This window comes from Pelobates fuscus, chromosome 7 (genome assembly GCF_036172605.1).
Source record: "Pelobates fuscus isolate aPelFus1 chromosome 7, aPelFus1.pri, whole genome shotgun sequence".
Lineage (NCBI taxonomy): Eukaryota > Metazoa > Chordata > Amphibia > Anura > Pelobatidae > Pelobates > Pelobates fuscus.
The window spans coordinates 146,409,808-146,424,185 of NC_086323.1; the positions used below are offsets into that span (position 1 = coordinate 146,409,808).

The 14,378-nt window shown below is 44.9% G+C and overlaps 2 protein-coding genes across 2 annotated transcripts in view; one reads left to right on the forward strand and one right to left on the reverse strand.

Moving 5' to 3' along the window:
• The window catches only part of FOXP1 (forkhead box P1), a 691,275-nt gene that overhangs the window by 51,545 nt on the left and 625,352 nt on the right, over positions 1-14,378 (forward strand). The window lies entirely within an intron of this gene.
• LOC134569236 (vesicle-associated membrane protein 8-like) lies at positions 1,482-1,787 on the reverse strand. Its single transcript, XM_063428153.1, has one exon. It carries the CDS (start codon positions 1,785-1,787, stop codon positions 1,482-1,484), a length of 306 nt encoding a protein of 101 aa, XP_063284223.1.

Below are 14,378 nucleotides of genomic sequence, written 5' to 3' on the forward strand. Positions count from 1 at the left end.
AGTCCTATATCTTAGTGGGAGGCAATGTACAGACTTACAAAGGGGGATGTAAGGGAGATGTGGATGGACAGGTATATAGGCCTTTCTGCCGAATTAATTATAGATTGTAAAGGGACAAGCTGGGAATGCACAAGAGAGTGCACAAGACCACTGAGATATGGATGGCACAAGTCAAGGCGAGAGAGGACAGCAGCATGGACCAACACCAAAGCCACTTCCAATTTTAAATAGGGGTGGATGCGCACTTTGTTTTTGTGATGGAAGCGTCAGGATTTGGTGATTGACTGAACAGGAGGGGAAATAAAAACATTCCAGGCAGTGTAATCAGTTGACACTTATCCTGTCAATGCAGACCAGGAGCAGATGATGTATTTCCAATAGATAACTGTCTGTCCTCTCACCCATCCTGGTCACTAGCGACACCCTGACAGCTTTAGTCTATGCGTTTCACGCACTCCAAGGGCTTTCTCTTACTATCCAACCAATCAAAGCACTCTAGCTGAGATTTTAATGTGTGGGAAGCACTAAAGCCTGGAAGCTTATTTTGTGTAAAGCCCTTGCTGTGTGAAGATGGATAAAAAAAATTTGCAAAAATATTTCTTTTAGTCACGTCGGTTTTTATGGACTTTTATTTGAACTTTTGTGGGGCAGAAGAAGACATCTAAAGGTAAGTATGATTTTATATATATATATGACTTTAGATTTATTGGACCCCACCCCACTCCCCACTATTGTTAGGGTGAGGTATAGGTAGACTTCTGTTATTGTGGTGGGGGCTTGGTGATTGATGACCCTTAACCACCTTGAGGTTGCGCTTGGCCACAGGTTTGGGTAAGATGGACAAAAAAAGATCCCCTCTTGTCAATAATACTTCCCAATTGAGGATTTCTTTATTTTTCAATAGTCCCTATCCACAACCCATGCCCCCCCCTGTTTATTCACTTAATAGCCCCCATCAGTAGTTCATGGGTAAAGCCTTCCATATGTCCTCAACTTCTTTTTTTTTTAATTTACGAGAGCCACTGCATGGGAGCATGGGAATAAACAGTGACCTGTCCACCATCCATTATCTAATTATCAGCCCTCACTTGTATTTTTAATAGTAATTGGGCATCAGTAGCTACCCTGTCAGTAGTTTTTAATTACAGCGAGCAGCTGCTTGTTTGGTAGACATGCCTACACCTGCATAATGGCTCATGTGACATAAGGAAGGTATTAGACCTCTCTTATACTAAAATAGGGGTCAAATTTAAGACATAGGCTCATTTTTTTTTTTTGTGGTTGTGTGCAGGTTGTTTTGCGGAGATATTACACATAAAATATGGATACAGAAACATAGATTATCAAAGCAAAATTGTTAAAGCAATCAGTTTCAGGGAATCTTTGGATGTTCAGTGGAGTTGGCCAGCTGGAGTCACCAGTTAAAGGTCAGAGAATCTTCAGTGGGGGAGTGGTAGATTAAAAGGGTTGAAAAGTAGTCTTTATGTTGGTATGACTTTAGTGGCAAGAAGAATGATGAGAAGGAGAATGATTCCAACCACAATACAAATGATCACGATCATCTTCACATTCTTCCACCAGTACTTTCGTGAAACTTTTTGAGATGTTGTCTTAAAATGCTCTGAACTGGCTTCCAAGTCCTCAGTTTTATTTCTCAGTTGGTCCAAGTTCTCACCTCGAGCCAGAATTCGATCCACATTTTGGGACATTATGTTCTTTACACCCTCCACCTCACTTTGCAGGTCCCTTACACGGTCACCGCCACCCACTGTGGAGGGCTCCCCCATTTCCGTAATAATCACGCTGTCTTTCGTCAGGGCCGGATTAACATAGGGGCTGATGGAGCTGCAGCTCCAGGCCCAGGCCCATGGAATAGGCCCATTTAAAAAAAAAAAAAAAGTTTTTTTTTTGTTTTTTTTTTACACACACTACTCTTGGGTTTGCCACCTGACTGGTATTTTACCAACACAGCCAGTATTTGGGTATGCCTGGCCGTGCTGGTAATACAAATGCAGATATTTTTCTCAGTATAAATTAAGATTACTCTGCAATACCAGTACCAGCCAGTAGGGGTCACTGTGTGTGGAGAGAGACAGGGATAGGAAGTTACAGCATGCCTCTCTACTCACTGATCCGCAGGGGAGCAGCTACACAGCACACAGAGTTTAGACAGCAGCTCCCAGTCTGCAGACAGACAGCAGCTCAGGGAGATGAAGGATGGGGGGAAAAGGATGGGGCGGCAGCAGGTAAACATGGGGACACTGAGACACTAGGGGACACTGAGACACTTGGGGACACTGAGACACTAGGGGACACTGTAAACATAGGGAAACTGTGAGACACATTGGGGCATGGAGACACTAGGGACACAGTGTCTCCATGTCTCCTAGTGTCCCATGTCTTCCATCCAATGTCCCTAGTGTCTCAGTGTCCCCACAGCTCCCAGTGTCTGTGTCCCAATGTCTCTCAGTATCTATGTCTCCATGTCTCTCAGTGTCCTTAGAGTCTCATTGTACCCATGTCTCCCAGTGTCCCTATATCTCCTAGCCAGTGTCCCTAGTGTCTCAGTGTCCCCATGTCTCCCAGTGAAGGATGTGGGGAAAGGCAGGGAAGTGAAGGATGGGGGAAAGGCAGCAGGGAGACACTAGGGGACACTGAGAAACTTGGGGACACTCTGAGACACATGGACATTGGGAGACACATTGGGGCATGGAGACACTAGGGACACAGTGTCTCCATGTCTCCTAGTGTCCCCATGTCTCCCAGCCAATGTCCCTAGTGTTTCAGTGTCCCCATGTCTTCCAGTGTCCCCAAATCTCCCAGCCAATGTCCCTAGTGTCTCAGTGTCCCTACGGCTCCCAGTGTCCCCTAGTCTCCCAGTGTATGGTTCCCATGTCTTTCAGTGTCCCTAGTGTATCAGTGTCCCCATGTCTCCCAGTGTCCCCAAATATCTGTCTCCCAGTGTCCACATGACTCCCAGCCAGTGTCCCTAGTGTCAGTGTCCCCATGTCTCCCAGTGTCCCTATGTCTCCCAGCCAGTGTCCCTAGTGTCTCAGTCTCCTCATGTCTCCCAGTGCCCCCAAATTTTTCAGTGTCCCCATTTCTGTGTCTCACAGTGTCCCCAAGTGTCTCAGTATCCCCATGCCTCCCAGCCAGTGTCCCTAGTTTCTCAGTGTCCCCATGTCTCCCAGTGTCTGTGTCCCCATGTCTCCCAGTGTCTGTGTCCCCATGTCTCTGTGTCCCTAGTGTCTGTGTCCCCATGTCTCCAAATGTCCCCATGTCTGTATCCACAAGTGCCCCTATGTCTCCCAGTGTCCCCTGGTGTCTCAGTGTTCCTTGGTGTCTCAGTGTTCCTTGGTGTCGCCCAGTCCCCTAGTCTCCCAGTGTCTCACTGTGTCCACATGTCTCACTGTGTTCCCTAGTATCCCAGTGACATGGGTACACGGGGAGAAATGAGGACACTGAGACACTGGGAGACTAGAGGACTGGGCGACATGGGGACACTGGCACTGTAATACATAGGGACACTGATGCCAGGCTAGCTTTTTGGGCATGTTCGTCCCTTTTGGCAGTTCTGGTCACGTGATTCGCGTCAGTGGCACACCCTTTTACCCCGCCCATTGACTTCCTGCTTCACTGGACACTGCTGTTGGGGGTTATGGATTTACTTGAAAGATGAAAACATAAATTAGAGAGAGATTAGCATAGGGTATGTGTTTTCTTATGGCTGCATCCTTTGAGTTTCCCTCCAACACCATCTCCATCAGATACAAGACGCTTGGTAGGTATGACTGGTTTAGTGCTTTTGGTCGATAAGATTCTGTAATTAGGCCCATCATAATTGTCAGCACCAGGCCCACTGGGCTCTTAATCTGGCCCTGTCTTTCGTGTTCCTCTGCATCGTGCTGCTGGGCAGGTTATGTAGCAGGGCTTGCTGAGTCCTCCAACCTTGTGGCTCACCCGCCTCCAACCCGATGTTGTTGTGAGCAGAGGCTTGTCTGGTGTATTCCACTCTGCCAGCCCTGGGCTCTGCTTGAGTGGCCGCCTGTGCCCTCGGTTCCGGTTCCACTTCTGGCCGGTAACGGGCTGCCTGGCGGATGGAGTGTGCGTGGGCTTGGGGCTGCGGTTGGAGGAAGTCCTCTAGGGGCTCAAGGCCCAGGAAGGCTGCTGCGGAGACTGGATCCAGGTCCTGGGTATGTGAGCGGGTAAGCCAGGAGGTTGCTGCGGTGTGTGGCAGGGCTCTGTTGTTGCATTCCCATGTAGCGAGGTGACAGGGCTCAGTGTATCGTGTTGTCCGCCGGCGGTTTGTGCACTTGCGTCTGGCTGGGGCCTTCAGGTTACCGTCCGCGCACATGGCACCCGCCATTTTAGGTGTGGCAGTTGGGCTCCCCGCCCTCAGTTGCAATGTCGCGGTCAGGGCCACAGGGTGAGGACCGGGATCACCTCCCCGGCCCAGAGGGGGGGGGGGGAACGGGGCCGAATCCCGTGGCTGGGTTCTGTGGCGCAGGATAGTGGGGCAGCGGCTGTCCGCCCCACTCACCGCAGGTGAAGGCCCCGGTTGGGGCAATGTGTTTTTCTCCCCCGGGGGACTGAAGCTCAGTGAGCCAGCCTCTCCCCGGGTCCAGCAGTCTCTCAGCTGTGGGTATCTGCTCTGGCGGTCTGATTTTAGGTGGTGAGGCATGATTTTAGAGAGTAAATTTTGTTGAATTGCAGGAGCTGCTCAGGCTTGCGACCGTCCAGCTCGGCGGTCCGGCCCCGCCCCCATAGGCTCTTTTTTTTAACCATGTTCCCTATTGCAGCTAGTGCTGCCAAGCAAACAAATAGTAAAAAAAAAAAGTATTTATCAACAAATGTCGAATCCTTAAGGCCATATATCAGGTAATGTACACACGATACATGGACTTAAATTACCTAAGCCGATATTTTTATTGTAAAGTATAGGTATTGTTTTTTGGAAAATTACCAGATATTCAAACTGATAATAATCAACTTCTGTTGAGCTTTTAGGGGCTTTAATTGAATTGATCCAAACTGATAAAGGGCTTAGCGGGAGCAATAAACTGCTGGAAAAAAAACTATCGGCTCTGATTAAATTAAGGCCAAAGTGGGATAAATAGAAAAGGTGAAAATATAAACCTAAACATGTTCCAGATGTTTTTTATTGGTAGAGTGTCCTTAAATTACTAATATTGAGCTAATTTTGTATTTGAGCCCATCACATGCTATCTGTATGTTTCAGCTATTCTCCATGACATCTCCCAGTTTAGAATTCATTACATGTCAAGGATTGCAGTAGTCAAATCTGTGGCTAAGATTCAACTGCTTGAAATTCATATTTTTTCCCACTCAGACCGAGCACCGCGTTGGACCACCAATGACTAAGTAAGCTGAGATGTGTTGAATGCTGCGCTGTAGCAGACAAGCAGATGTTGACATATGACTCATCCCAGCCAGACAGAGAGGCATGAGCCAAAAACCAAAAGCTTGTCTCCTACATACCATTACATACAATTATCTCACCAGGCCACCCCAGAACATTTGTTTGCAGGGAGTTCCGTGCTCACTATACAATGCTGAAGAGCAAATAGAGATTGAAGCACTTTTGACCTTTGGGATTTTGAATCCCAGCATCCATAGCCACAAATACCCGGAGAAGATAACTGTTTTCCCCCCTTCCCTCTTTTGTTTCCTCAGATACATTTAATACAATTTTCTGTTGTGTGTGTTTCTGATGCACTGATTTAAGACGCTGATTTGTAGAAACCTTACACAAACGTATGCTTGTTTTTTATTTTCTGTTTCTTTCAAGACCTACCACATACCAAATGTTCGGGATCATTCTGAAATCCACAGGTTTTATTTCTTGGATCTTGTTATTTTTATTTCTATCCTTTGCTTATTTCAAAAGTTAAATAAATATTCTGTTTCTTTTTGTGTTTGTGATTAAATTTGTGGTTTTGAATGTTCTGAAATGTTAACTACTTCATCTTGACAACTTATTTATTTATTGTTTTTTCGTGTATTTTCTTTTTTTTTGTAGAGAGATTATTTCATAAGAAAACAAAACTCAAAATCCTAGCTTGGTCGCCCAAATCTTTATCTTTTGTGTATATACGGTATTCTACATTCTTCATTCAGTCACATGGTGTTAATTTTTATTTTGTGTGTTTGCTCAGATCCCCATTGTACAGCACTACGGAATCTGATGGCGCTATATAAATAATAAAATAATAATCATACACATGAAAAACATAGCATTTGATGGCAAATTACTATCATGGTTCCTGTTGTACCTTTCTATCCCCGCCAAAGCTCAGCATCCAACCATAATGATGCTGAAGGCTATGTTCCAATGCCTATTATTGCCCTTGGGGGCATACATCAATTTTTTACCCTTAGCTCATAGGTCATTAGTAGTGTGTCAGCTATTGGACAATTTCTGGCGTTGCTGTTATGATGCAGGCTGATGATGTAATTTAGACTCAGTTCATTAGTTTTGCTTCTAGATTACCCTAGTTATATCACCTAGTTGAGTTAGGCCTGTTGCTAACTATGGCCTTGATTTAATATCTTTGGATACACTTTTCAAATATTTTTGGATAAACTTCTATAATATTCTGAAAACTATTTTTTTAAAATATTAAAATAATATATATATATTTAAAAAAAACATTTAAAAATATTAAGATATCTTTCAAACTATTGAATCATATGAAAAGCTTATCAAAATATTAAATCAATGCCTATGATTAATCCTGGTCAAGGACTTGTAATACAGCTTAATGTTACCTGTATCTACTTGTAGAGAACCAAATTATATTTTGCTTCTTGGATTCTCTACCACCTTGACATTAAGTTAAAGTTATTTTATGTCTGTTCATTTAAACTGCCCTAGACCTTTCACAGTAAAGGGCATCATGGGAAACAGTGCTCAAACATCTAGGGGAATGTTGTCACTAGTATCAATGATTAACCATAACACTGCAGATGTTGGTGCAACACACTTCCTATTCCCAAGATCCCAAACCAGCCTAAAGGAGCAGATTCCATACTAATGTGTGTCTGTAATTTGTGTATGTGCTCCTGTGTGTAATATGGGTATGGGCGGCATTATTTTGTGAGTGGAGGTATGTGAATAAAGATCAGGACCGTCTTTACCGAAAGGCAAATGGGGCAACTGCCCTGGGCTTCATAAATTGCAGGAGCCCTCAGGAGCTGTCCCTTGCGCGGACTGACCAAGGAGAGGGGGCTCCTTCATGCTGCCTGGTTCGGGGCCTCACCACTAAAGATGGGCACCAGACATTGCAATAGCCATGTTTAAGCCTGGAAAGTGTTGGCCCAGCATAACCCACAGCAACGATCTGAACACTGGAGCTCACAGGGGCTTACACACTGGTCAGCCTTCATTGTGTATTCTCCACTGGACTACCAGAGATTAAGATTCACCCCTCCTTGGCCCAATGTAAGCCACATGGTGGTGAAGGGGGTTATTCATTGATTTTTTTTTTTAATACAGCTCCTGTCTCTCCACTACAGTCTAGGATAGGTTCCACACTTCTTCTCCTGTTTTCCCCCAAAACAACCTCTACCCCACATTACTGGTCCTATTTCCCCAACTACAACCCCTAATACCCCATTACAGCCCCTAACCCCCCCCCCCCCAACCTCCAAATACAGCTCCTGTCTCCCCACCACTGCTCCCACCCCCGATCACAATTCATATTCCCAATTACTGCCTCTATTACAGTTTCAATCCCTTAACTACAGCTCCTGTCTCCCCACTACAGCCCATGTCCCCCTTTTGCAGCCTGTAACCACCCATTGCAGCCCTCTTCTCCCAATGCTGTCCTTAACCCCCAACTTCAACTCCTGTATCACTTCTACTGGCCAGCCATTCATTTCGGGTAAGGGGGCAATGGGGGCGGGTGATGGAAGCAGGTGGGGTGGGATGGGGCCCATCAGCAGGATATTGCCCAAGCCCCAATTAATATTAAAAAAGATAAATGATTAGTAGGATCTGACAAGGTGGGTGAGTGTGTCTGTGGGTTGGCATGTAGCTGGGTGGGTGACTTTTACTAAAAAGATAACTAAATGTAATTCAGTGGGTGGAATGAATGTTACTAGATGGGTGGCTGTATGCGACTTTACATGGATATGTAACAGGATGTGTGACTAAATAAATGTGAGTAGGAGAAAGTATGTAACAGGTTAGAAGTATGTAAGGATGGATATCGGGGTTTGTTAAGAGAGACAGGGCGAGTTCACAATTCATCCATACATGCTTCTAACAAGCCAGTTGGGTGGATGACTATAAACAGAGTAAATCTGGTTTCAAAGTTTAGGCGTATAGGTGTCCTGTACCCAGGGCACCATCCTTAGCTCACCCCTGATGGAAGTTGCAGTTTCAAAAAATGAAGTATTTTGCTACTACAGTGTACAATGTGTGAGTCCTTTCATGCATAACATTGACCCGTTTGATTGCATGGCCAGTTTTAGCTGGTGGTCAGGGCAGGGTTAAATACAAGACCCACATTTTCATCTGCTTGAGTGTTTGAGTCATTCATTTTCTCTCCTGCCATGCATCTTTTAATAAAAATTATATATTAGTGGTATGTTGCCGGACCTATTTAATATGGCTCTTTGGTTTAGTAGGTTTCAATGCCAAACATCTTCTCATAACCAAGGAATTCACTTGCAAAATTAGAAATGAGGCTGATCACACTGGGTTATCCTTCAGCCTGTCTGTTGATGATACCTTTCTGTATATCTGGAAAGAAGTAGCTCATCTGTGACTCTTAAAGGACCACTATAGGCACCCAGACCACTTCAGCTCAATGAAGTGGTCTGGGTGCCAGGTCCATCTAGGGTTAACCCTGCAGCTGTAAGAAACTGCTATGTTTACATTAGAGTTAATCCAGCCTCTAGTGGCTGTCTCATTGACAGCCGCTAGAGGCGCTCCGTGCTTCTCACTGTGATTTTCACAGTGAGAACTCACTGCCGTCCATAGGAAGCGGATGACATCGGAAGAGGGAGGAGAGTCCCCAGTGCCAAGGCTGCCCGGCGCTGGAGAAAGGTAAGAATTTAACCCCTTCCTCCCCCTTCATCCCGGCGGGAGAGGGACCCAGAGGGTGGGGGGGACCCAAAGACCCAATAGAGCCAGGAAAACTAGTTTGTTTTCCTGGAACTATAGTGGTCCTTTAACTCACATCTGTGAGTTTAGAGCCATCACAGTATCTGTAGAATATTGTCCCCATTGTTAAAAAGTTTGTGGTTCTATCTATTTTGAACAGGTTTTGTAGTCAGGGAATTAACCAACTGAGCTACCAAACCAACCAACTGAGCTACCAAACCAACATAACATTTGACTGATTGACCTTACCAAGCCCTACCCCATATCTGCGCTGCTATTATGGGATAAATCTTTATCAAATGATCAATATGATCCTTATCAAATACAACAAATAATTTGGAATTTAGTTTCACAACTAAGAGACAGAGATCTGATAATAGTGGAATAAAAAATGACTGGCCTATGGATGCAGTGAGCCCGTACAGGTACCAAACTGTGGTCCATCACAGATGTTCCATTTTGAATGACTCCTGTCGTCTGTTAAAACCTTATTGAAATTGTACTCTAATGGCATCTAGACCATTTCATCTCAATAAAGTGGTCTGGGTGCCATGTTGCACCGGTTTTAACACTGCAGCTAAAAACATTGCATGAATGGCAATGTTTTAATTGCAAGATTAACCTATCTCCAGTGACTGTAATAGTAACAACCACTAGAGGCACGCCTATGAAATAGAAGAGTAAAATGATCTCTATGAGACCATCTGATTGGTGCAGTGCAACCTTTTCCTTTAGATGGACTGAGATATTGTTTCATTAAACGAACACTATACAATTAGGACCCCCAATGCTTTAGTTCCGTTAATGAAACTAAGAAACTTGTTTGAAGCAGGGTTATCCCCTTAGAACCAAATACCTCTGTCTCACGTTCCTGTCTTGATGTTCCTCTGGTTTCAGTTTATGTAAATGGTGAATGTTTAGTGTATATCATAAAACGTTGCAGCAAAAAGCTAACATGAACATGCAGGAGTGTGTGAGTGTATTACACAGCTGCATAGTAATAAAGCAAACTGTAATCAGGGGCAGAACAAAGGGGAGAGCACAGGGCAATTGTCCATCCCTGAGCCTCCATGGCCACACAGGAGGGAGAAGCAGGTACTTCATTATATTTGTATGATTTTTATAAAATTCTACAAGTGGGAGAAGAAGACTATGGACAAAGGACTTGAAGTAATGTAAGAGAGGTATAGGCAGATGGACACAGGTAGAAGAAGCATGACTATAGGCAGTGACAAGTGGTGGAATTTTGGGGTATGTGTACAAGTAGGAGAGCTAGATTAATTGTGTGATATGGAGAAATATATAGATGTGGAGATGTGCACTAGTAAGGAGAGGGGTATAGGTAAACACAGCATACACCTGCATAAACACACACTAAGCCTCAGTACTAATACACCACTGCAGGCAAACATGAGCACCCCACATAAATACACATCTACATTCATCTGACACTCAACAAAAAAATATCTAATACATTTTAAAATCCATAAATTACATATATCCTGGTAAGCCGATTCATTGTGTGAATAGGTATCCTCCTTCTCGATTCCACCTACCAGTGCTTATCTGATGTATACGTTTTCAAGGTACGTGGGTCCCCATGCATACGGTTCCTTATAAATTACATCACACAGTTCTTATCACGACTTCAGTATGGGGGAGCTGAACTGGCTTCAGGTTTTTATTTGCCACAAATAGTGGTTCTATAAGGCCAACTCCCATCCTCACACGGATGTTTTGCCCATCTGTCCAAAGCATAGTTAGAATCTTGCTCTACACCCACACATTTAGTCCCTCTTACCATTAGGAAGGACATTCTCAAAGTGAAAGACGTCAACCTAGTCTCTTTGCTCATAGCACCACAATATATAATTAAAACAAGTCCTGCACACACCTACCGAGATATTGAAAGCCAGAGACCCAAGACTGAATAAAAAACTGTCCATACCTGGGTTTTTTGGTCTTCGGGCTTTATAGAGATGTAATATGTTCTACCTATTCTCAATGTAGTGAAGAACTGGATCTGTATATGTATAAGCTTGTAGACTTAGGGCTTAAGTACGGTTGTTTCACCTCCTATAATTGCCACAAGTTTTTTTCATCTAAGGCAGCATCTTCTCTGGCTCAATTTATATGGGCACTTTATACACCAAACCAACTTAATCTAAATAAAGTTGTTATGGTGCCAGGAAGCCCCCGAAGGCACTCTTATCTCAAAGGGTTAAACTATTCTCAAAAGTTTTAACCCCAAAGTGCCCTCCAGCAGCAATGTCCACTTCCCCCCAGGCAGGATCCAGCTTCTGAATTTTCAGATTCAGGAAGCGCAGTGCCACTGGGCACTGATTGTCTGAGAGCCGTCAGCTGATGCTCTCATCCAATCAGTGACTCCCCATTCACTGAACTGGCTTGAGAAAGTTACATGACAATAGTAGAATCTCTCTCGGCACCCATGCCAGGGCTGATTAGCTATGTGGCAAGAGTTTCTTGCTGACTGGAATGGAAGGGCTATGTTCACTCTGCCACCTTTAGATCAATCCCCAACTCTTTTGGATAGATACGACTGCCCATACTGTTTTGTGGTCAAATTTAACAGCATGTGTATTAGAGACCAATACCTCACGAGACTGTGAGTTTACCGGCATTTGACAAAACCTTGTCTCTATTTAAAGGATCACTATAGTGTCAGGAAAACAATGCTTTCCTATGGACGCTCTGCGCGATGGATGCGCCTCTAACGGCTGTCAGGAAGACAGACACTAGAGCTTGGCTTAACCCCTAATGTAAACATAGCAGTTTCTCTGAAACTGCTATGTTTATAGCTGCAGGGTTAAAACCTGAGGGACATGGCACCCAGACCACTTCATTGAGCTGAAGTGCTCCGGGTGGCTATAGTGTTCCTTTAAGATTTATCCCATAATAGCAGCGCAGATATGGGGTAGGGCTTGGTAAGGTCAATCAGTCAAATGTTATTCTGACAGTCAGTCAACATTTGAAATTAGCAAGGGTGGTCCTCATCATTGACCATTATGAGATTAATTTGAAAATTGACATGGTTGGAAGCTACTCATGAGTTCTATTTAGTTTGTTTACATGCCCCAGGGTGGCACTGTTCTGCAGCTGATGCTTTATACCATTCTAAATGACAGGTCTTCTTCAAATGTCATTGTACAACAGAGAAACATCCCACCAAGGTCCCAGTCTTCCATTACCTGTTAATGCACGGGTGTCCAACACAAGGCCCGCTGGCCGAATCCGGCCCGCCAGACCTTGTCATGTGGCCCGTGTAGCCGCCGCCGGCCGCCAGCCTTCACCCAGGGCCGGCGCGTCCATAAGGCGGCTCAGGCGGCCGCCTTAGGGTGCACCGGCCTGGGGGCGCAAATGTCCGGGTGACCGGCAGGAGGGAAGTGCACAGCTCCCCTCTCCTGCCGGTCACTCCCCGCGGACTGTGTGGAGGGGGCGGGGATATGAACACGTCATATCCCTGCTCCCTCTGTAGCACACAGCGCGGCTGGCGCCCAGCAGGGGCGGAGCTACCGCCGGACCCCTCACGTCAGCCTGGGAGGAAGTCCTCCCAAGAAGACAGCAGAGGGCAGAGAGGAGGGGGGCTGGGCAGGACCAGCTCCTCCAACTCCCAACTACCTCAGGCAGCACTCTGGATCCCAGGTAAGCCACCCTCCTGAACCTGTCTGTCTGTGTGTGTGTGTGTGTGTGTGTGTGTGTCTGTCTGTGTGTGTGTATGTCTGTCTGTGTGTATGTCTGTCTGTCAGTGTGTATGTCTGTATGTCAGTGTGTGTGTGTCTGTCTGTCAGTGTGTGTGTGTCTGTCAATGTGTGTGTGTCTGTCAATGTGTGTGTGTCTGTCAGTGTGTGTATGTCTGTCTGTCAGTGTGTGTGTGTGTGTGTGTGTGTGTGTGTCTGTCAGTGTGTGTGTGTATGTGTGTGTCAGTGTGTGTGTGTCTGTCAGTGTGTGTGTGTGTGTATATGTCTGTCTGTCAGTGTGTGTGTGTATGGCTCTGTCAGTGTGTGTGTGTATATGTCTGTCTGTCAGTGTGTGTGTGTGTGTGTGTGTGTGTATGTCTCTGTCAGTGTGTGTGTATATGTCTGTCTGTCAGTGTGTGTGTGTGTCTGTCAGTGTGTGTATGTCTGTCTGTCAGTGTGTGTGTGTGTATGTCTGTCTGTCAGTGTGTGTGTGTGTCTGTCAGTGTGTGTATGTATGTCTGTCTGTCGGTGTGTGTGTGTGTGTGTATGTCTCTTTCAGTGTGTGTGTGTGTATATGTCTGTCTGTCAGTGTGTGTGTGTGTGTGTGTATGTCTCTGTCAGTGTGTGTGTGTGTATATGTCTGTCTGTCAGTGTGTGTGTGTGCGTGTGTATGTCTGTCAGTCTGTGTGTGTGTGTATGTCTCTGTCAGTGTGTGTGTGTATGTCTGTCAGTGTGTGTGTGTGCGTATATGTCTGTCTGTCAGTGTGTGTGTGTGCGTGTGTGTGTATGTCTCTGTCAGTGTGTCTGTGTGTGTGTATGTCTGTCTGCCAGTGTGTGTGTCATATAGTCCTACAGATACAACCGGCCCTTTGAGGGTGACCAAACTGCTGATGCGGCCCCCGATGAATTTGAGTTTGACACCCCTGTGTTAATGGATTAGCTCAACTTATGTCCCATAGCAGGTTGCTTGCACACGTAGAATTATCTAATAATAGTAGGAGTAATAATAGTCCTACAATATGGCATTATGTATCTTCAATAGATTTGTTTCAGAATATCAAATCAATTCATCTTTCTCTGTAGAAACCATGGTTTTTCAGCTTTTTGCCACCTTAATTTTAAATTGACACATTATACGATTAAATTATACCTCACCGGTATTCAGCACTATTTGCAAATTATATTTCCCAATCACAAAGACTTTATGTCCTCATACCCTATAGGAAAATATACTCAAAGACATTCAACGGTTAGACTGTTTTCAGGCACCTAAACGCCAACCTGTAGATGGCCTCAAATTCCAGGCTCTATGCGATCTACTCGACACAGTACCTGTTGTGTGCCAAACAAACGCCATTATCAAAACAGCTATTTATATTGCATACTATAGTTTCCTCCACCCTAAAGAATTTACTATTGAAAAAGTATATGATTCTGCCATGTGTCTAAAAAGTCAAGGTGTTCACTATGTCCTCAGTCTTAGACAATGCAAAATTATCAAATTGTCCCACCCACAGAAATCCTGCTATACCCTACTTACAATAATTGTT

What these genes read in the sequence shown, in the direction of transcription:
- LOC134569236 (XM_063428153.1), bottom strand. Translation starts at nt 1,787, where the DNA reads ATGGGGGAGCCCTCCACAGTGGGTGGCGGTGACCGTGTAAGGGACCTG.